Genomic DNA, 23,446 nt, shown 5'->3' with positions numbered 1-23,446 from the left:
ATGCACAATTATTATTGCATAATTATTACACTGCTTGGTGTAATTCTTGATTCGGATTGGTCAGTTGCGACATTCCAAAGTATGCTATTCCTCCATAACAACTGGTAAAAGCTGATGCAAAAATGTAGAGAGAGACAAATTTTTCCAGTGAGCCTATGTTTTTGTGTCTTATGTCTTTATAAATACTAATAAAAGCAGATATAGCATTTTAGTAATATGCATGCTAAAAAAAAATCAATATCATGACCCCTATTCATGTTCTTCCATACCACACACAATGCTTTCCTCTTTTTTATAGTGGTGTGATTAGTCTGTTATGAATGTAATGACATTTGAACACATTTGCGACATGACGTACCAAAGCATTCATCTGAGCATACAGTTCACATAAGCGACTGCAATTCTGTTCCAAGTGCCATCTGCCCACAAACTCTAGTAGAGCATGATGAATGGTGTGGAAATGATGTAGGGCCCAGTGGACAGAAGGGGTTGATAATGGACCACCTCATTTGGATTACAACACTCTTGAATAGCAGTGCAGTTGCCAGGATAGAAGCAAACAAACAGTGTGGTTTGAAAACACAGCAAAGACTACTAAGACAGTTATGAAACAAGATCTCCCCAACCAAACCAGATGACTGTGTGTTTCAAGCATTTCACTGGCTTTGTTAGGCTCTAATAGTGAATCACAAATCACACTGTGAGGCAGACCAATGTGGTGATATGATAAATGATTCATGCTAGCATTTAAAGCAGCATGTGATAACAATGCCCTTATCAGGTCTCATTCCAACATCAGTCTCACACAAGCACAACAACAGTTCCCCAGAGCATCAACACCTCTACGCAATGTATTAAAGTCACAGAGGTGAAAAGTCTATGGTGAAACAGACAGATTTGTTTTGTTAAAGGCAGGACAGAAGCTTGGCCTACAGCCTTAAAGAGGATTGAGATAAATAAAACCCATTAGAAAATCAAGTGCTAATGCACCGAAGGGATTCATGTCCGCTCAACAATCCAGTCCAGTGTAAACACAGGATTTGTTTAGGCAGGTTTACAAAACTGGCTGTACAGAGAATATTAGAACATGGTGGGCTACATTTTCTAGCTATATGTTCTAAGAGTTTTCCCTCAACAAACTTCTAATTTTCTGCTTATTGATAGTAATTAATTGTTGTATAGATGGTCGTGCATTAATATGTGCTTTAAAAGTATTAATAAACAGCCAGTATGCTAATATGTAATATGCATCCTAATAAGAAACTAGTTAATAGTGAATAGTGTTCCCTAATCTAAAGTGTTCCCAAATGGTCATACTTTATTTCAAGGTCCAATTTTCACTATTAACTACAACTTTCATCTCAATAAACTCCTAATTAGCGGCTTATTAATAGGTAGTAAGGTAGTTGTTAAATTTAGGTATGTAACTTTCAAACTAACCTTCAAATAGAACTACACAACAAAAAACAAGAACACACCCATTACAATGAGCAAAGTTTCCACAAAGTTTGTTTATAGTGTAGACATTGTATTTGATTATAATGGGAGTGTTCTAGATGTATTATTTTGCATCAGTCATTTGCAATGTAGCTGAGGTGTACTATAAATCATAAACTCTGTGATAAAAAATAAATAAATAAATAAAAAAGTTGGGAATTCTTACCAAGAGATATTCAATACATTTCAATACATTCAACCAAAGACACTGTAGTCAAAGAAAAACTGATTTTAGGGGCAAACAGGATCTTTTATGACATTTTTGCAAAGAAAATTATTTGAAATAGTAGCATGTTTTTGAGTTCCCCTTCAGGAACTCGAGCTGTGTCGAAAATGCTTTGGGAACGCCCCTGTGTGCCCAATAAGAAACTAGTTAATAGTGAATAGTGTTCCCTAATCTAAAGTGTTCCCAAATGGTCATACTTTATTTCAAGGTCCAATTTTCACTATTAACTACAACTTTCATCTCAATAAACTCCTAATTAGCGGCTTATTAATAGGTAGTAAGGTAGTTGTTAAATTTAGGTATGTAACTTTCAAACTAACCTTCAAATAGAACTACACAACAAAAAACAAGAACACACCCATTACAATGAGCAAAGTTTCCACAAAGTTTGTTTATAGTGTAGACATTGTATTTGATTATAATGGGAGTGTTCTAGATGTATTATTTTGCATCAGTCATTTGCAATGTAGCTGAGGTGTACTATAAATCATAAACTCTGTGATAAAAAATAAATAAATAAATAAAAAAGTTGGGAATTCTTACCAAGAGATATTCAATACATTTCAATACATTCAACCAAAGACACTGTAGTCAAAGAAAAACTGATTTTAGGGGCAAACAGGATCTTTTATGACATTTTTGCAAAGAAAATTATTTGAAATAGTAGCATGTTTTTGAGTTCCCCTTCAGGAACTCGAGCTGTGTCGAAAATGCTTTGGGAACGCCCCTGTGTGCCCACGCTCTGAATCACATGTGAAATCAGTCCAATGGAATGGCAAAACGTCACGGGCGGGGTGACATAAAGACCAGAGAGCTTAAAAGCGCATCCGAAACAAGTAGCGTTAGCTTCTGTGTTTTCAGCAAGCGCTCTGTTTGAAACGTGTCAGTCTTATTTACTGTTGTTAGTATTAACAGTGCACAATCACCTCTATATGGCGAGCTAAACAGACACCACTTTAGATTGCGTGTTCTTCTCTGCCCGTGCTAAACATTATAGGTGTGAATGCACGCGATCGTTGTGTTGTTGTTTGGGAGCAGAGCACGCACAGTCAGCTCTTGAGGGGGCTGATTGTGCATCATGCTCCTGCCGCGAACGCTCCACTCCCACCGGGCAAACTTCGAGGAGTGTGTCCGTGTTTGTAGTCTCTACGGTTCCTGTCCCACTTTTGCTGAGCCACGGCGGCAATTGGGATCGCATATGAATATAGCGCTCTCTCTCGAGGTTCGGAAGCCCGCGCTGCGGTCTCTTCCCTCTTTGAGTGAGAGCTCTATGCTGCAGCTATCTTCCTCCGAGGAGGTTGATGTTAGCAATGATGTATATGCAATTGAGGACTCGCCATCTCAATCTTTTGCATATGAAAAGCATACTGCATTTTAGATCGCTCGTTTCTCCCTGCCCTCGCTATAATTAGGGGTGGGGATGCACGCGATTTATGTGTGGTTTGTATTGGAGCGGAGCACGCACAGTCAGCTCTTGAGGGGGCTGGCTGTGTTCATTCATAAAATGTCCCGAAGTGTACAAGTGTGCATTTCCTTGGATGTTTAGCTCTGCTCCCACTGGCGTTTCTTCTCGAGGGAAGAAAGTCTTATTCAATATAGAATCGAGTGGCTCACGCGTTGCCAAGGCAATGAGTGCATTACGGCTCTGTAGCAAATAATGTCGGGGGAATCTGTGAGCAGACAGGAGGTTCCTTTTCTCTCTCTTTCCCCCAAACGTGTGCAAATGTATAAATACGTTTGCAGGCTATTTATCACGATTCTTTTTATTATTATTATCATATATTATAATCAGACCGTATTCCCTTGTCTGGTTGTTTGGCTGCATTTAAGTATGAGGAATTATATAATGAATATTCATCTGGCTTTAAGAAGCTAGATATATACAGCCCCGGTGTTTCAGGGCACAGCAGTCTCCAGCGAGTGCATCTCTCAGCATCCGCCCGGAAACGTAGCGGTTCTGGGAGGCTCGCTACCTCCTAGGAGGTCTCCAGAGCAGCTAGATCGGCCATCCCCTGCCGGTCCTCCGCTTCAGGGCACCGAGCTAGCCGCTCTAAGTACAATCTAAGTTTTGAGAGACTGATTCCCTTTGTAGACTTTCTGGCAGCGTGGAAACTTCTGCCAAATGTCTCACAATGGGTCCTGCAGACTGCAGGCTCTGGTAATGGAACAGGAAGTAAACACTCTCTTGAGGAAGGAGGCCATCGAGGTGGTCCCTCCTCGTGACAGAGTCCGGGTTCTATAGCCGGTACTTCATCGTCCCAAGCAGGAAGTTCCTCAGGTTTGCTTTCGGGGGGCGAAGCTTACCAATATTGTGTTCTTCCATTCGGTCTTGCACTCTCACCCCGCACTTTCACCAAGTGTGTGGATGCTGCTCTGGCTCCTCTGCGACTCCAGGGCATCTGAATACTCAACTACATTGACGATTGGTTGATACTAGCTCAATCAGAGCAAATGGCGGTTCGGCATCGAGATGTCGTCCTCGCCCATATGAAAGAACTGGGGTTGCGACTGAACGCCAAGAAAAGTGTGTTTTCTCCATTACAGAGAACCATTTATCTGGGTGTGGTGTGGGATTCGACCTCGAAGCAGGCACGTCTGTCTCCTGCTCGGATCGAGTCGATCCTCACGGCAGTCAAGAGAGTGAGAGAAGGCAGTCACTCACTGTCAAACAGTTCCAGGAACTGTTAGGTCTGATGGCAGTTGCATCCAACGTGATACCTTTTGGCCTGCTGTACATGAGACCCTTGCAGTGGTGGCTCAAGACCATAGGGTTCTCCCCGTGGGGCAACCCACTTCGCATGATTGAGGTCACGCAGCGATGCTTACGTGCCTCAGACATGTGGAGGAAACCTTGGTTCCTGTCACAAGGCTCAGTGCTGGAGACTCCTTGTCGTCGCGTACGCTAACGACGGATTCCTCCCTGATGGGTTGGGGAGCGTTCATGAGTGACCGCTCCACCCAGGGTCTATGGGGAGGTCACCATCTCACGTGGCACATGAATTGCCTGAAGATTCTGGCCGTGTTTCAAGCTCTGAAACACTTTCTCCCGGACCTGAGAGGCCATCATGTGCTGGTTCACACAGACAGTCAATATGGAAGCAGACATCCTGTCAAGGCAGGGGCCGAGGCTCGGGGAATGGAGGCTCCACCCTGAGGTGGTAGAGCAGATTTGGAAAAAGTTCGAAAGAGCAAGCCCAGGTGGACTTGTTTGCATCTCGAGAGACCTTACTTTGTCCCCTCTGGTTCTCCCTCTCACATCCAGCTCCTCTCGGACTGGATGCTATGGTATGGTATGGCCAAGGCTGCGTCTGTACGCATTTCTCCCGATTGCTCTGCTCCCGGGAGTTCTGGAGAGTGTTCGCCGTTATGAGGTGCGTCTCCTAAGTTAGTTGCTCCGTACTGGCCTGGCCAGCCATGGTTTGTGAAAAGCGGGATCTCCTCTCTCAGGCGGGGGACACCATCTTTCACCCCCATCAGGAGTTGTGGAAACTGTGGGTGTGGCCCCTGAGGGGGCACAACTCGTAGCTTCCAGTCTCTCAACTAAGGTTGTTGAGACCATACTCCAATCCAGAGCTCCCTCCACGAGGAAACTGTACTCCTTGAAGTGGGTTGTGTTCACTTCATGGTGCGGATATCGTCAGCTGCTCCCAGTTAACTGCCCGGTTGGTTCAGTTCTGGAGTTCCTGCAGGAACGATTCTTCACAGGTTTGACCCCCTCCACCTTTAGAGTGTTCATGGTGGCCATAGCTGCTTACCACATCCCTTTGGGTGGTCATTCACTGGGGGCGAAACCCGTTGGTACATGCTTCTTTCGTTGTGCTTGAGACCAGGAAAAGTATGGTTCACTCCAGACTTTCAGGTGCATCTGTCTTAGCGGTGCTCGCCATGATTTCACACTAGACAGGCATTTGTCAGTATGGTGGTGTGGGCATACTCGTTCCCAAAGCGTTTTCGACGCAGCTCGAGCTCCAGAAGGGGAACATCTCTAGGTTACGTATGTAACCCTGGTTCCCCGAGGGAACGAGACGCTGCGTCGCGTTGCCATACTTCCTGCATCCCTGTGAGCGACTTGCTTCAACTTATCAGAAGCTAACGCTGCTTGTTTCGGATGCACTTTTAAGCTCTCTGGTCTCTACATCACCCTGCCCGTGACGTTTCGCCATTCCATTGGACTGATTTCACATGTGATTTAGAGTGTGGGCACACAGGGGCGTTCCCATAGCGTTTTTGACGCAGCGTCTCGTTCCCTCGGGGAACCAGGGTTACATACGTAACCTAGAGACGTTCTCGCCAAAGGAACAGTTCACTTAAAAATGGAAAAATCTGTCAATTCTGTCAAATCATTTCATGACATTTCAAATGAGATATTAGACATCTATACAAGAAAATTAGAAGATCTGTACTGCCAAGCACCAAAAATGTGTCAATATGATGTTTGAACTAAACTCCAAATTTTCTGAGGTCATAAAAAGCTTTAGGTGAGAAACAAACCAAAGTTCAAACCCATTTTTTTTGAGAATTGCCATCATTGACTTTCATACGTCATGAGATTTAAAAGCTACAGCAAAAGGTAAGATTGTCACGACGACTTCAATTTTTGGTCTGTCCTTTTGTGTTGATAAAGGAATAATACAGGGACAAAACAACATTATAAATGAATGACTATGTTTTTAATTTTAGAGTAAGCTATTCCTATATATACATCAATATAAGTTTTGACTGTTTCAAAATATAATACTTTGATGCAACATCATTACCATTCATATACTTAAAAATAATGGGTTCAGTTCATCAAATGCATGTTCTGTTACACAGATTCAGATTTCCATCTCTCCTGCTTCCAAAGCATGGCTTGGGTTCTCCTGGGATACACTTGGCAAGTTCACTCCTAGATATTCCAAGAGGTTCTGAAGTTTGAATGGAGAGAGATGAGCATAACAGATGCTTTGACTCCCTCACTGAAGAATTTGGCGTGACTTCCGTTTGGTTGCAAGAAACAGAGGCCTTACACTCATATGGAAATAGAAGGCAGACCCATGTATGCATGATTTATCGACTTCCACGATTACTGTCATGCTTGGATAACATTACATGATGCCAGTTTTGGAAAATCTGTTTGAAATATTCAACAGGATGTTTTGTTTTGGCAGACAACCTCATGACAAATAAGTTCATGGTCTTTGATCCCTTGTGGCGATGAAGTATTTCCCTTTTTTGAAAAAAGTCCAACTGGATTTTGCAACGTTTAGCACTTTGTAAGCACTAAAGAGTCTTTCATCTGCAGTTATTATAAATTAGCCACTACTATCTCACCTTTACCACAGAAGGACTGAATTATCTCTCACTCAAAAGGCAAAATTGGTCAAAAAATGCCAGTCATTTCTCTTTTTAGTTAACGGAACACTAAACCAGGACCTAAATGTTTCTATCACTCTCCATGAAGCACACACAAGCACAAAATACACACCATGTGCACAAATAACAGACACCACAAAACAAAGTCATTACAAATCTCAACAGGCATTTAACAATATCTACATATTTAACAATTATAAATTAAAATTGTGCAAATTGCCCCACATAGTTATCAGCGAAAATCATTATCATTATCATCACGTGTTTGATGATCTAAAGAAAATATAAATGTGCATCATAATGCACACAAATGCCACAATATGGGGCATCAGCTGCTCATTGTCATTATAGGTGAAGTATGTAATTTATACGGCATTAGTGACACTAAACAGAATTGTACAAATTAATTTTCATAATGTTCCATTATGTTTCCAAATATTCAGACCAAGTTAATTTCAATAACTGAGAAAACCCATCTGTTAGCATTCTCATTCAACTTAAATGTAGTTGCTCTACATGTAAGGTCCTCAGTGAGGAAAGATGATTTTTTGCCTCTATAATGGTGTAGTCACAGCATCTGCCAGCAGGGATTAACTGCTAATATTAACCAGACAAACCTTAAAGGGTTAGTTCACCCAAAAATGAAAATTAGGCTGTGTTTTACTCACCCCCGAGGCATCCTAGGTGTACATGACTTTCTTCTTTCAGACGAATCCAGTCGGAGTTATATTAAAAATTGTCCTGGCTATTCCAAGCTCTATCATTGCAGTCAGCGGGTGTTGCAATGCTTCAGTCCAAAAGAAGTGAAATAAAAAGCGCAACGCCGACCTCATACGTCATCCGCCCCCAGAAGTGCTTCCATTTACAACAGTGAGCGCAAGCTAGATTAAATTGATTATTATGTTTTAAATATGTATATTTTTCTTACAAAAACGCTACAGGAGGCCTTTGTTCACCCCCCGGAGCCATGTGAGACACTTTGTTTTATGGATGGATGCTTTTTATTTCATAAGAAGAAAGTCATATACACCTAGGATGCCTCGGGGGTGAGTAAAAAGCTTAATTTTCACTTTTGGGTAAACTAACCCTTTAACACTACGGTTCAAACAAAAAGTCCCACCCCACACACTTTGTTAGGGTATACTCACACTAGGCGTTTTGAACTGTGCCCGAGAGCGTTTGACCCCCAAAGCCCGGTTCGTTTGACTAGTGTGAGCGTTCCGTGCCGCGCTCGGACGTGGTTCGTTTAGCCGTCCCTGGCCCGGTTGGAAGAGGTGGGCCAGGGCACGGTTCCGTTGGGCTCGGGCGCAGTATGCATGCAGTGTGAGCGCTAACCGCGCCAGAGCACGGAACAGATACTGTTTTGTGTGCGCTACTGTCATTACGACCGCAAACATATTCTGTTACTACTACTACTACACTACACTTCAATTAATTTAATTCAATCAAGTATATTTAGGTTTATAATGGCTATGGTTCTCACCTTACAGATGAACAGGAAATGTAGTTTGCAAGTAATGCTGCAAATTATTTAATTAACGTCAGCTGCCTCCGTAATAATTCTCTGATACATACAAGTGAAAATCAATGCACAACATAAATTATAAATGAATTATTATTAATTATTCGGCAGAATATTAGTGCAAGTGGTTTTCTCCGTTATCTCGTACATGACGTAAGCATGCTCCGGCCCGGAAAGTTTATTGCAAGTGTGAGTGCAGGCCAGTGGGGGAGTGGGGATAATCGCGCGCGGGCTCGGTTTAAGGCAACCCAGTCTAGTGTGAGTACACCCTTATTGTTATGGCTCAGCTGGGCCACTCAAACAAACAGATCTGGTGGCGCTAATGTTGTAGAAATTACACACTTCACCTCTACACTTCGCCGCAATCTCATTTCAGTGTCTTGCGGTTGCGTATTCTTTTATAGCATATCATATCTTGAACTGAACTTGACAAACATCCTCTGAGTGAGGAACCATTTTGATCGATGTCTTAGGTTGTAATTTGTTCTAAATTTTCTCTTCGCTTTCTGGCTCTCGTCCTTGCAGTTCCTCCTACACTTCCTGAACAACTTTCAAAGCTCTATGGCAAAGGATTTGAATGCCTATTGGGAGATGAGAAGTATGCGAGAGAAGAAGAGTTGCTAACTAATACTGACTCTTGAACATATCAACATGTCTGGTGGACAGTCATCTCCTCTGACCGCTGACACAAGGGAATCAGATCTGTCTCGCTACTCCATTAAGGCATTGACCCAGACCCTTTGAAGCTTTCACATATGGCTGTATTTTGCATGCTTGAGTATACCAAGCATATTTCCTTGAAGGGAGCAAATCATCGTGATTAATAGTGGCACATTCATCTAATATTTACTTGAAGTCCTGTTTGCTATACAGAACCTGCTTTAAGCAACTTTCACCTCTGAAGATTGGGTGACTGATTTGTACTTCACTTACTCTGCAAGGTGAATCTTTCTGTTTTTGTTTTAATATTGGGGTCTATGACCTACAGAAAAAGGCACATGGGTAATACCTGTCGAAACTTGATCAGTCTATATCTATACCTTAGCTTGGCAATTAATTTCTAACAAAGACAAAGATGGTTTTAATTAAACTACACAAAAACAGCTTTACGTGTTACATGTACCCAAAAGTGTCAATTGATTCCAAAATATATGCAAACAAAAATGCTGGTGTGTTGGTGTCACCACAAGGCTTCTTTGCTTACTTAACCAGCAGAATGTCCTTGACCAATCAGCTTCACCCATTTTTGGCTTTGCTGGTCCATCGGCACCATATTAGCATAAACCTGTATGGAAATTCAGGTCCAAGTTGGTCTTTTCATGTGGGGTTCCTTCGGTTCAAATGGAGCTTATGCACTCTGGAATGCATTACCCGGTTTAGTTAACTTTTTGACAAGTTCAGTTAAGTGTATCTCTTTCTTAATCTTCCATTCATCCAGAGGCATTGGTTGATGTTTGCTTTTGATGGTTCCTCTTGTACCCTGCAGTCCCAATGGGGTTTCTCTACTAAATCATCAACATCACAGACAGCAATATAAGACTAGAGGTAAGACTCTGTTCTTCATCATTGAGTTTGTTAGCATGTACATTTGTGCAAATCTTTAACATATATCCACCTTCTGCTCACCGCTGATCCTGTCTGACTGGGACAGTGTCAACTGAGCACCATGTAACGTGATGAACGGGTGTCCATCATGTGTCCATCAGAGAGGACAGTGCTCTCACAAACTCACACACAAACACGCACACATTCACACGCCTCTTGCTCCTTGCTTCAGGGCCCTCAGCCAGAAGAAGCGAGGGTGGTTGGGCTAAGGGTCTTCTTCTGCAAGACATCTGGAGCTCACAGGTTGCTCTTGGCATTGTCCCGTTGAACGCTACAACACTTTCCTCTGTCCACCATCACTATGTCCTCTGTTATCGAACTGCAGATGGAACTATCTTGTGGTGTGGAGGTGAACTGCAATCCAGTACCCATACCATTCTGGCTGTTGGACACCAGCATCTGCTTCTCTTCTGGACTGCCGAGCCGGGAGGTAGTGGTAGCGATATCAGGCAGCCGCGAGAGGTTGGAAGGAGGGACCATGATGCTGCCACTTTTCATCTGAAGGGACTGGCTGTAGGTGTGACGGTACTCCTCCTCTATGTCCCTCCCAAGCTTCCAACGTCTCCATTTCTTCAGAATCTCAGACTGAACCTGACCAATCAAGAAGATGCACAGAATGGTTAGGAAACAGATGTGTGAGGACGGGGCCATCTTTGTGAGATTTTGTACATTTAAAAAAAAAAATTGAACTTACCTCCTTGTTGACGAAGCAATATAAGATGGCTACCAGCAGCCCCTGTGAACATGTCAGAGCATGAATAAGCAATTAAAAAAGTTGCTGCTGAAATGTCCAGGGATGCATTTCCCCTAAAATGACGTACAACTTGTTGCTTAACTACCATAGTATGATGCATTGTTGAAGAAATTATGTAGCTAGTCATGACTGTTTCCCAAAACTGTATTAATTGTGTTGCTCATCAGACATCCATGTCATGCTAACAACAAACTAACCACACAACTTTGCAATGCTGTTTGTGAATGTTCGTTTGAACTACAGTTTTGGGAACAGTGGAACTTGTGATCATATCTGGCTAACAATGCTTTTGGGAAAAACACCACAGTATAGCTGATCACTGGTTTATGTTGTGTTTTGGATGCTGGTCCCAATAGGATGTTTGTTTTCCAACCAGGCTTTTTAACTGGCTGTGCTGGCAAGACTTTCTTGGTCAATCAACTTCACCAGAAGGTCAGACCACACAAAGTGATTTACCCAAGTAGGTCTTGTTCGTTGGTGAACATCTTTATTTGATCACAAAGTAATAACTAAACAGTTCTAACTCTGACCCTACTTTTAAATTCAACCAGCACTAACCATCATAATCTGCCCTGGATCTGCAATTCAAGCTGTTCTTTTCAGCAGGAAATACCATACAATTTCTGTAGCTCGACTAGTCCATGGGTTTGATTCCCAGGGAGCACAAATGTATATCATGACTGTCCTGTAAGTTTCTTTGCATAAACGTTAATTTTACTGCAAAAAGCTGAGCTAAACTCTATTTTTTTCCAGGTTGTTCATAGTCAAACATAAATAAAAACAAAGAGCTTTCAGAAATCGATAAAAGTAATAATCAGTTTATTTTGCGAATGAGCTAAACCTGATACTTTGAATGAGTTCATTTAGTGCAATCTGCAGTAAGATATTCAAAAGCCAATAAGGATGAAGTGTTGACAGATGGAAACATAAGTCAAGCCTTATGGCCTCACTTGTTCTCTCCCTTACTCTGAATCTTTACGCATGTGAAAAATCTCATCAGGGCAATTCCTCCAGGCAGATGATACAAATTCGACACATTGCAGCTGCGCTCCACTCGACTGTCATTACCAGTTTGTAAAGGGTGAGTCAGCCAATTTGTAGCATCTGCGTACTTAAAGCAATTAGTTCTGACGCTGCAAAATAAGCTACAGAATGTCAATAAATTTTTTTTCAAAGCTGCTGCCCAATCAACGGACATTTAAAATGCATTGCTAATTTGCAGCATATGGGGCTTTTAAGGAGATTTTGGCAGGGTGAGGTGATTCCTCTGTTTATCCACGACTGAGTGGCATATCGAGAACATAACAATTTTTAATTTGTTATTATACCTGAGCTTGTTCTGAGCAATTTTGAGCTTGTTATGCATCTGTCAGCGAGGGTCAGAGTTGTGCGGCATTCAAAATTGAATTCACTTGAGAGTGCCTTTTAGATTCCAATTCAGTTTCTGAAAATGGTTTAGACTAATTAACTGAAATTTAGTAAATTCCTTGTCCCATCATTCCACTAAAACTTCACTAATTGAAAGGTAAACAAATCTAAAATTCAGAGTTTTGCCAACCCTGGTTAGAGTGATGGGTTATTAAGACTTCCTGACCTGGAAGGAGTTGAAGAATAGGTCGATAAATAGCTTTGTGAGGCGCAGGGATAGAGCACCATGTGAGGTAGACTCATCAGTAACAAATGAAAACAGGACCGAATGGATCCCCAGTAACGGAATCAGGGTGAGGGTTGACTTAGCAAGCCTGAAATTGGAAGAAAAACACAAAGATAGACAGTTAATCTAGAAACAAATGCACAACATTGTGTAAATGCTCAAAGTTCACCCAAAAATACAAATTCGGTCACACTTTATAGTTTGGGGACCAATTCTGACTATTAACTAACTATTAACTATGACTTTTGCCTCATTAAACTCCTAATTTGCTGCTTATTAATAGTTAGTAAGGTAGTTGTTAAGTTTAGGTATGGGGTAGAATTAAGAGATCTAAAACATGGTCACACAGAATAAGGCAATAATATGAGCTTTATAAGTACTAATATACAGCCAATATGCCAGTAATATGCATGATAATAAGCAACTAGTTAATAGTGAGAACTGGACCTTAAAGTAAAGTGTTACAGAAAATTCTGTCATTATTTACTATCCCTGATGTCATTTCAAACTTGTACGATTTTCATTCTTTCTAGAGTAGTTTAGGTATGATATTATTCTCTACTTACAGTTTAAAATACAAGAACTCTAAGGACAAAGGCTTCATGTGGGGAACAGAGTGAAACGTTGTTATATAAAGAATATCTGTCCACTTTAATGCAGGTCTCAAATTTCTTTCACGAATACATGCAAATGATTAAAGTATGGTGGATATGGTGCATTACCGTATTACATCATTGCTGTCAATGTTACAAATGCAATTGGTTTTCATGTCTCTTATAACCAATTGAGATGCAAAACATTTAAATGTTCTTTCAAAGTTATTGTTTGACTTCATAAAACCTTAAATATAGTTGTATGGGTTACTTTTATAATGCATTTATTGACAGCTCACTGTGTGTTTCATCAAAATATCTTTTGTGTTCCACTGAAGCAAAAGGAACTCATAGTGGTTTGGAATAAATGATGCCAGGCATTTCACTTTTGGGTGAATTAACCCTTTAACTGTTGGACACCCACCGGAACTTGTAGTCAGAATATCTCATTTGGTGCGCCCTCAGTTTGGACACGAGGATCTTGATGATGTGTATGAAGATGAAAAAGTTAATCTGGACAGAGAAAAAAAAATCATAATGCCCTGGTTAAGACCATTATGCCACAAAACTGACTCAACAGTTTCCTCACAGCACAACAAATGACTCAAAATGAGGGACTGGGGCAGCGAGGAGTGTAGGGGGAAGGAAGTCAGCGATGCTTGGCGGAGTCTGAGAATGGCATTATTATTAGTCCAGTGCTCCAGCCTTGGGAGAATTCAAACATAGGAATTCCTGCCCACTACAGGAACACTTGAGACGCTGACAGATATGCAGAAACATCGTTGCACATTGCAAAATGCTCATCTGCACCTCGTAGCCAATGTGAGCATTATGGATGCATGGCAATTTTGCACAGTATTGCGCCTTTCAATGCAATCATGTGGAAATAAGACACTGGAGGAGGGGGAAAGTAATTCTTTGAAATCATAGCTGTAGACCCTAAAACATATTCTGTGTAGTAGCTTCCTGATGTACTGAGAGTCGACATCATATGGCGCTGTGCTTCGTGCATAATGGAAATTACTTCAATTTTGAATGTTGTGTTTAATGCTAAGCCAAATGCAATGCAATTGGGTGTGATGGTGTGAGCATAGATGGAACTGCAGTGCATAAAACAGCATAACACATTTAACCTTACTGTGTTCTTCACACTCCTTCGATTATGTCAGAAAATATAGTCAAGCCTGGGTCACAGTAATATCAGTATCATCAAAATTCTTACTATGTGTGTGGTGTGGGTGTAAAGATCGGGCAAAATAGGCAGAATTGGCCTTTTTTCATTTCATGAATATGAATTTTAATTGAAATGGCCACAGGTTGTTGAATTGGAATGGCAGAACAGAAAATGTCATTACTGAATTTCATTAGTTTTGTAATTATATTCCTTTTAATGTAGACTAATCATGCCAATTTATTCTCTGACACAGAATTTTTGAAAACACACTACAATAAGGTTTAATTTGTTAGCATTAGTTAAGTTAACATGAACTAGCAATGAAACATACTTCTAAAGCATTTATTAACAATATGTATTGTTCATTTCAACATTTACTAACACATTAAAAGCAAAATTTGCTTCTGTTTATTTCTGAGCTCTTTCCTTTTCAAACATGGGTTGCTGAAGCTGTGGAGACATATGAAGGATGAGTCTGCATTAGAGTTTACTATAATCTGATTCATTTCTAAGTAAAACGGAATATTCAATGACAAAACAATATATATGATGGCCTTGTTTGATGGTGAAGTGATTGATTGATTGGGAATTGTGATATCAGCACATAACATACTGTATATGGAGCTGTTGTGTTTACGGGTCCTGAACTCATTCCCACTCTTTCCTTCGCTTTACTGTCCAAATCACCAGTATCCTAGATAATAAAGGCTAAAAAGCAATTTTGAATTCATGTTGACTTCAAGGGTGGAGGTAAAGTGGCATTACAGGAGGTAACGTGTCATTAGCAGTGCTCTGAATATGGGACACTTGGGCAGATAAGTACAGCTGAGAGAGGCTGATGAGGGATCGAGGCTCTCACTCACCAATACGGCCAGCAGGATTGGCGAACGAATAATCCACCAATACTCCATGTTAATATTCTGCACCCAGCATCTGATCAACAACAAGAGATCAAATACATCACTGTAAATGAGCAAATATATGGCCTACTTATGTTCATTAAATATATTCAATACAGACAAAATGTAGTTCAATCATGACAACTCTCAGAAGATTTTAGCATGGTGATGGATATGACAATGTTAATGTATTTGGTTTTGGTGGAACAGATCTGCTATGCTGCTGCTGAATTGAATAACCAGTAGCAGATCTATACAGGTGGAGCTGGGGAAGGTGGAGGGTTTCAGAGAAACTCTGAGAGCGCGCTGCAGGAATCTCAAGTGAATGCTAGCCAGCTATATAAATGCAAGGCAGTAAGCTCATTGGCTGCTTATGCAGCATGAACCAATCAGCCTGTGCCAAGTCGTTTTACTCTTTGAATATCATTGGTTACGTTAACAACCAGTCGCCTGCGCCATCTAGAGTTTCATGACTGAACTATATATTTAAACAAAGATTACTGAAGCAACGTAAGTTTACTTGATTATTCATAGTTTTTTTTAAATACATGTTAAATGTGAGTATCAAATATGATATAACAGGCTTTCGAGGGACATTTATTTGCGTGCCTCTCAGTCATCATTGTATTGCATTGCATTATTATTTTTATTTTTTTATTTATTTTTTGTTGCCTATAACAATAAAAAATTCAGAGCTTTGTTAATAAAACGAAACATTTAAATATCATCCTACTAGACATATTAATCTATGTGAGATATAGTGTGACAACTGATTTTTTTGCAAGTAGTCTCTTATAAAGAACTCATTGATTTACATTACAAGCTATCAGAATTTCATCTTACTTTTTTGACCATATAAATATCAGCAACTGCAGCAAAATAATGTTGAATTAATAATATGAATAATGTTCAGAAAGAAATACTAGCTTACGTTTTTACTGAATACTCTACATACACTGTGTATATAGTGCTATGCTAATTTGTTGTCACATGACTTCATAATGCATATTTGTTTTAATTCAGTAGCCTACATCATTAAGAACATCCAGCCATCATCTTAATGTAAGTACAGTTACATGTTTTTTTAACTCCAATTTTGTATATAAAATGTCTTTTGGCAGTTCGATTAAATAATGCATAAAGAACTAGATGTTAAAAAGTGTGGCTGATATTACTTCCGGTTCATTCATCAAGTGCATTGCAGTGTGTTATTTTGTTGCATACTGCACATTTTGCATTTTGACAAATATAGTAGTATTTCAATGCATACAGAGAACCTGCGCACTGAAAATTCTGCATTATATCAGAATTTAGAGTCATATCCAATCATATCAGCACTTGGTATTCCCATCCAAGATGGCAGCTCGTTAGTTTGCTAGTGTTAGTACTTGTCTCTGTTTATTTTGATTCTCGTGTTTTAAGTGGACTATTGACACCATAAATGTGGTGTTGAATTTAAAGAAGAAAAAAGAAAATAATCTTCTTTTATTTGAAACGATCCAGCTGTCAACGCCGTGTTTATTTAGTGAGATGTGGCCAGCTTGTGCTCCACAGGGGATTCAGCGTGTTGCTTCCGCAGACGGGTGTGTCTCAAGTCATCTCAGCTTTGCGTGATTGTGTGCTGCCTTTTGGGCCTGAGTCCTGGAGTTGTAAGCCCACTAAGTTCTGCTTGATTGGGATTTGGATTCATATCTGACTGCTTCTGTTGCAAAGTTCACGTTTGCATTTCACGTTTGCGTCATCGCGCAAAGACATCAGTCTTCACGTTTGCGGCATCGCACAAAGCCATCAGTCTACAAGTTGTCCGGCTTAAGCCATTTTTTGTTTTGTGTGTGTGGCTGTGTGCTACCATCTAAGCCTGAATCTTGGAGTTCTGGGCCCGCGTGGCTTTGTTTGATCGGGATTTGGATTTAAATATAACTGTTTTTGAAGCATTGTCTACAAGTCGTCCGGATCAAGTCATCTCATCTGTGCGTGACTGTGTGCTGCCGTCTCAGCCTGAATTCTGGAGTTTTAAGATCACAAAGCTTTGTTTGATCGGGATTTGGATTTAAATCTGACTGTTTTTGTTGAATTGCTCACGCTTATTACATTGCGCAAAGGCATCAGTCTACAAGTCTGCATTTTGGGTCTACATTGGCTGTGTGGCGGGGATCTTCATCAAGAGCACAAGAGACTGGAACGTGTCTGCCTTTGTTTTACGGGCTTATTTGGAGTTTTGTGGCTGTCAACTTGCTTGTGTACAGTATGAGGTGTTTAACCACTGGAAGCATGTTCTTTTAAAGTTTGTTTTGGACATTTTGTCAAGTATATACAAGTGGCAGCGGGTTTGCTTCAGGTCCATTTTTATCGTATAATTCATCATTGGTATATTTTGATAGTTGGACATATTATGGAGTATCTACTAACTCTGTCATTTTTGAACAACACTATGGGATGTTGTACCCCATGAATTTTATGTATTTTGATTTTTTGAGATGCGCTTTATCTAGGGAGGTAAATTATTGTACGCTTAATATATTTTTTTGTTTGGGGCCGATGACTAGAATTAGAGTGAGTAATTCAGTTAAACGAAGGAGTTTAATAGTAATAATGTTATTAATGTCTGGGAATGTATCTCCAAACCCAGGACCTCATGTTGCTTCAAACTTTACTACCCCAGTCGAGTTGAGATCAAGGTCTGGATTGGGTTTTATACATTTAAATGTTCGTAGTCTGTTGCCTAAGTTGGATATGGTGTATATTTGGGCTGAAAATACAAATGCGGATGTTATAGTCATATCTGAATCCTGGATTAATAAATCTATCACAGACAACGAGATTAGTATTACTGGTTATAAGGTTTTTAGAGCAGATAGGTTAAAAAGGGGTGGGGGGGGGTGCAATTTATGTCAAAGAACATCTTGAGGCATCATTAATACTTTCAGTGTCAATAGCTAAACAGTATGAACTCTTAGCTTTAAATATTTCTGTCTAAGACCCTTCAGCTCACTTTAGCTGGTTGTTACAGACCTCCTTCAGCTTCTAGCTGTGTTTTACATTCTATGATGCATTCATTGGCCTCTTTGAATTACAAGGAACTGATCTTAATGGGTGATTTTAATCTTAATTGGACGCACTCAATATCTGATGATTTTAAATTGTTTTGTGATAGTCATAATCTTTTTCAATTGGTAAATACACCCACTAGGCCTAATTTGAAATTCCCAGAAAAATCTACATTAATAGATCTTGTCTTTACAAATGCTCCGCATAAATATTCTTCAGTTTCTATAGCGATTAGAAAGTCTAAATCCGATTACTTTCTTGATAAAACTACAGAAAATCTGACACATCCTAGGAAGCTGTGGAATAATATTAAAGTCCTAACTGGTAACAAAACATTTACAGAGCTTCCCTCTTGTATATTGACAGACTCTACTAAAATTACACATAAAAAGCAAATGCTTAATAGTTTTAACAGTCACTTTATTGTATCAGGGTCTTTATTTCCAATAAGTAATGATATGATTTCTGATTTAGAATTTCTTGAAGCTGAACGTAACTTATGGACAAGAGAGTCTGTTTTCCAACAAATTCCTCTCTCTGATGTTTGTTCTGCTTTAAAAGAATTAAATGTGAATAAATCGCCAGGTCCTGATCATATTGCTCCGCTGTTTTTAAAACTAGCGGCTGATTTTATTTCTCCTCCGTTGACATATCTTTTTAATCTCTCATTACTAACTAATACAATTCCTAAGATCTGGAAATCAGCATTTGTTGTTCCTCTGTCAAAAGGGGGTGATCTTTCTTCAATGGATAATTATAGACCTATATCTAAGCTCTGTATTCTCTCAACACTTTTGGAAAATCTAGTTAGTAAACAGTTGACAGTATTTAAATGGTCATAACATTTTGTCTAATAATCAGTCTGGTTTCCGTAAAAAGGACATAACTACTACAGCCACCTTAAAAGTTTTAAATGATATCGTGGAGTCATTAGATAATAAACAACATTGTGCATGTCTTTTTATTGACTTATCAAAGGCCTTCGATACTGTGGATCACAACATATTATTAGATAGGCTTAGATGGGTAGGACTATCAGAACATTTTATTTTATGATTCACTGCTTATTTAAAGGGTAGAACCCAATGTGTCCAGGTGGAAGGTGTTCAGTCAGATCTTATAGAGGTTGTCAAGGGAGTTCCACAAGGATCTGTGTTGGAACCATTATTATTCAGTATATATATATAAATTGCCTTGATTTTAATATTGATAAAGCAAGGTTCTATTTTTACGAAGATGATACTATTGTATACTGTTCAGCTCCCTCTAAGCAACAATCTGTGGCTGCATTACAGTCTGTTTTTGATATTATCCAAAACAGGTTTCATGCTTTGAAGTTGGTTTTAAATGTTGAAAAAACTAAATGTATGCTATTTTCAAATTCTAGAACTTCTTTAGAGAACTCTGTTGTCCTTCAAACTTCTCAGGGGAGCCAAATTACCTCAGTGTCAGAGTACAAATATCTGGGTATTATCATTGATAACAAATTACGTTTTGGTTCACATATTAAGTATCTGAGTAAAAAATTAAAGAAGAAGTTAGGGTTTTTCTTTAGAAATAAGTCATGTTTCCCATTTAAGGTGAGGAAAAAACTAGTGTCCGCTACATTTCTACCGATTCTCGACTATGGGGATGTGGTTTACCAGCATGCCCCCTCTTACCTTCTTTCTTCCTTGGATGTTTTGTACCATGGTGCTCTGAGATTTATTACTGATTGTAAATGTTTAACTCATCATTGTGAATTATATGAAAGAGTTGCATGGCCTTCCTTGAGAATACAGAGAAAAATTCACTGGCATTTGTTGATATATAAGACAATTTTGGGTCATTTGCCAAAGTATCTCTGTTGTTTTATACAAAGGACTTTAATTGGAAATCATTCATTGCGTTCTCAATCAATTTACAATCTCTGTATACCTTTTGTCAGAACTGAGCTTGGTAAAACCTCTTTTAAATATGCTGCAGCTTCAGATTGGAATCTTCTTCAAAAGGAGATGAAGTTACAAAACTTGGTGTCTTATAATTATTTTAAGTCTTTATTATGTAATCTTGAGAGCAACTTAATGGTGTGTAATTGTTTTTAACCGGTTATATGTTGGTTTTGTAATGTATGTTGTAACTATGTTGTTTATTTGTATATGCAAACTCGGCTGCCTATCTTGGCCAGGACACTCCTGGAAAAGAGATTTTAATCTCAGTGAGTCTTTTCCTGGTTAAATAAAGGTATTATTATTATTATCTCAGTATCTGGAGTGATAGTGTGGAAAAAAAATCAGCGACACTGCAACAAATAGCCATCCTAGACACATGACAGATGACATGCTATCTGAATGGGGATAATACGCAGCTTATCAATAGGAAGGAGTGATTCTTTTATCTGCTCAGGAAGGGTAAGTTCAGCTGGATGGACGGGGTGATGAGTGTGGGACAGTATGAACCTGTTCTCAAGCCCTAGTAGGCCATGACACATTAAAGTGTGGCCACAGATATACAAATTACATGATTTATGTCAGTCTCTGTGCCTGCTGCTGAGCTATAGAAAAACTATAGAAATGGGGCGGGCTATTCCTTTTGCGAAGTAATTAATGGAAATAATACACTTAAAGGGATAGTTCACCCAAAAATAAAAATCTTGTCATTATTTACTTATCTTGAAGTTTTTCCAACCCTGTATGCGTTTCTTTCTTCTGTTGAACACAAAAGAAGATATTTTGAAGAATGTTGGTGACCAAATAGTAGCCATTGACTTACACAGTATGAAAAAAAAAAATACTATGAAAGTCAATGGATACCGTTAGCTGTTAGGTTACCAACATTCTTCTAAATATCTTCTTTTGTGTTCAACAGAAGAAAGAAACTCATAGGCTGATGATACACGGGGCAACTTTTTGAGCAATGTTGCCGCCAACGGGCAACCAGATGAGACACATAACCGATCTAAAGTATCCAGATAGACATTTGTTATCCATTCTCAGTGTGAAAGTGCCCAAGCAACATTGCTCAAAAAAAGTTGCCCGGCAAAATTGCTCAAAAAGTTGCCCCGTGTATCTTCAGCCATACAGGTTTGGAATTTTTGGGTGAACTATCCCTTTAAAGTGTGAATTAAATGTAATGTTTTCAGGACACTCAATTGCACATCAATTGCAATTAGTGAAAATGTATTATAGTTTTAAGTTATATTTAATACAATTAGACAACTTTAAAGTATATTATATGAGTTTTTTTTTTGTTCGTTTTGTGACCTAAGTTTCAGAGCAACTGTAATTTTTGTAATTGTATTGTAATTTTTAGACAAGCATGTTTGATTCATTTCCATGAACCATGAAATAAGTTTCATTGAAATAATTCAAAATTCAGATTCAACAATCATTTAGCTTCATCACACAAGAAATGTGTAAGTGTGAGTTTTTATGTATTAAAATATGTTAGTACAAAAATATATAGGCAAAAACATGGATATTTGACCGAAATTATGATTGAAGCAGAAAAATACAAAGATATTGGATAAGACAGAGATATTACTTATTGGACCCAAAAACAGTACACAGAATCTCTTGGATTACAATTTGCAACTAGACGGATGTACTGTTACTTCTTCTACAGTCAAAAATCTGGGTGTTATATTAGACAGCAACTTGTCTTTTGAAAATCATATTTCCCATGTTACAAAAACAGCATTCTTCCAACTTAGAAACATTGCCAAGTTACGAAACATGTTACCTGTTTCTGATGCAGAAAAGCTACTTCATGCATTCATGACCTCTAGACTGGACTATTGTAATGCACTGCTAGGTGGTTGTCCTGCATCTTCAATAAACAAGCCACAGGTGGTCCAAAATGCAGCGGCTAGAGTCCTTACCAGGTCAAGAAAATATGATCATATTAACCCAATTTTACAGTCTCTGCACTGGCTACCTATTAAGTTCCGAATCAGTTACAAAATATTATTACTTGCCTATAAGGCCCTTAATGGGTTAGCTCATGCGTACCTAACTAGTCTTCTACCACGCTACAATCCATCACGCTCCCTAAGGTCACAAAACTCTGGACTTTTGGTAGTACCTAGGATAGCAAAGTCCACTAAAGGAGGTAGAGCTTTTTCGCATTTGGCTCCCAAACTCTGGAATAGCATTCCTGATAACGTTCGGGGTTCAGACACACTCTCTCTGTTTAAATCTAAATTAAAGACACATCTCTTTGGCCAAGCATTCAAATAATGCATCTCATAATCTTGTACTGCAGTTATATCTGATCAAATGCACATTATTATTCTTTAGTTTGGGTTAAACAAATCAATTTTGCTTGGTTGGAACAGCAGCTACGCTAATTATGTCCCTATTTGTTTCTCTGTTTTTGCCACGGGATGTAACTAGGATTTACACAAGCTTCAGTCTGGATCCAGAACACCTGAGAAGAGATGATGCCAACCCCTCAGAGGACCTCAGATGATGCCAACCCTGAAACAACCCACCAGATCCAGTCTGTATCCAGATCAGATGGTCACTGCAGTCACCCGGATCCAGTACGTATTCAGACCAGATGGTGGATCAGCACCTAGAGAGGACCTCTACAGCCCTGAAAGACAGCGGAGACCAGGACAACTAGATGAGCCCCAGATACAGATGTTATTCCCCTGTAAAGACCTTGTCTCAGACGACCACCGGGACAAGACCACAGGAACCAGATGAGTCTTCTGCACAATGTGACTTTGCTGCAGCCTGAAATTGAACTGCTGGTTTGGTCTGGCCAGAGGAGAACTGGCCCCCCGACTGAGCCTGGTTTCTCCCAAGGTTTTTTCTCCATTCTGTCACCGATGGAGTTTTGGTTCCTTGCCGCTGTCGCCTCTGGCTTGCTTAGTTGGGGACACTTCATTTCCAGCGATATTGTTGACTTGATTGCAAATGATTGCAAAGATACTATTTAAACTGAACTGAGCTGAATGAAGACATCACTGAATTCAATGATGAACTGTCTTTAACTGGAAAATTAGTGTTTACTATTGTCATTTTGCATTATTGACACACTATTTTCCTAATTAATGCTGTTCAGTTGCTTTGACACAATCTGTATTGTTAAAAGCGCTATATAAATAAAGGTGACTTGACTTGACTTGACCATG

At 39.5% G+C, this 23,446-nt stretch overlaps 1 protein-coding gene across 2 annotated transcripts in view; it reads right to left on the bottom strand.

Moving 5' to 3' along the window:
• Window positions 1–9,461: 9,461 nt before the first annotated feature.
• LOC107711198 (glucagon receptor-like) overlaps window positions 9,462–23,446 on the bottom strand; it is a 20,611-nt gene continuing 6,626 nt past the window's right edge. For both annotated transcript variants that reach the window (XM_016516135.1, XM_016516136.1), the window contains exons 5-9: window positions 15,244–15,313; window positions 13,631–13,719; window positions 12,554–12,701; window positions 10,900–10,941; window positions 9,462–10,796 (exon numbers count right to left, since the gene is read on the bottom strand). In XM_016516135.1, the coding sequence (XP_016371621.1) occupies window positions 10,443–10,796; window positions 10,900–10,941; window positions 12,554–12,701; window positions 13,631–13,719; window positions 15,244–15,313 (703 nt within the window). In that variant the 3' untranslated portion in view covers window positions 9,462–10,442. The remainder of the gene's footprint in view (window positions 10,797–10,899; window positions 10,942–12,553; window positions 12,702–13,630; window positions 13,720–15,243; window positions 15,314–23,446) is intronic.

The sequence above is a fragment of the Sinocyclocheilus rhinocerous genome, unplaced genomic scaffold (genome assembly GCF_001515625.1).
Source record: "Sinocyclocheilus rhinocerous isolate Xijiao unplaced genomic scaffold, SAMN03320098_v1.1 scaffold115, whole genome shotgun sequence".
In the NCBI taxonomy this organism is placed as follows: Eukaryota; Metazoa; Chordata; class Actinopteri; order Cypriniformes; family Cyprinidae; genus Sinocyclocheilus; species Sinocyclocheilus rhinocerous.
The sequence above is the reverse complement of the archived record's forward strand: the minus strand, read 5'-3'. Positions and strand labels throughout refer to the sequence as shown.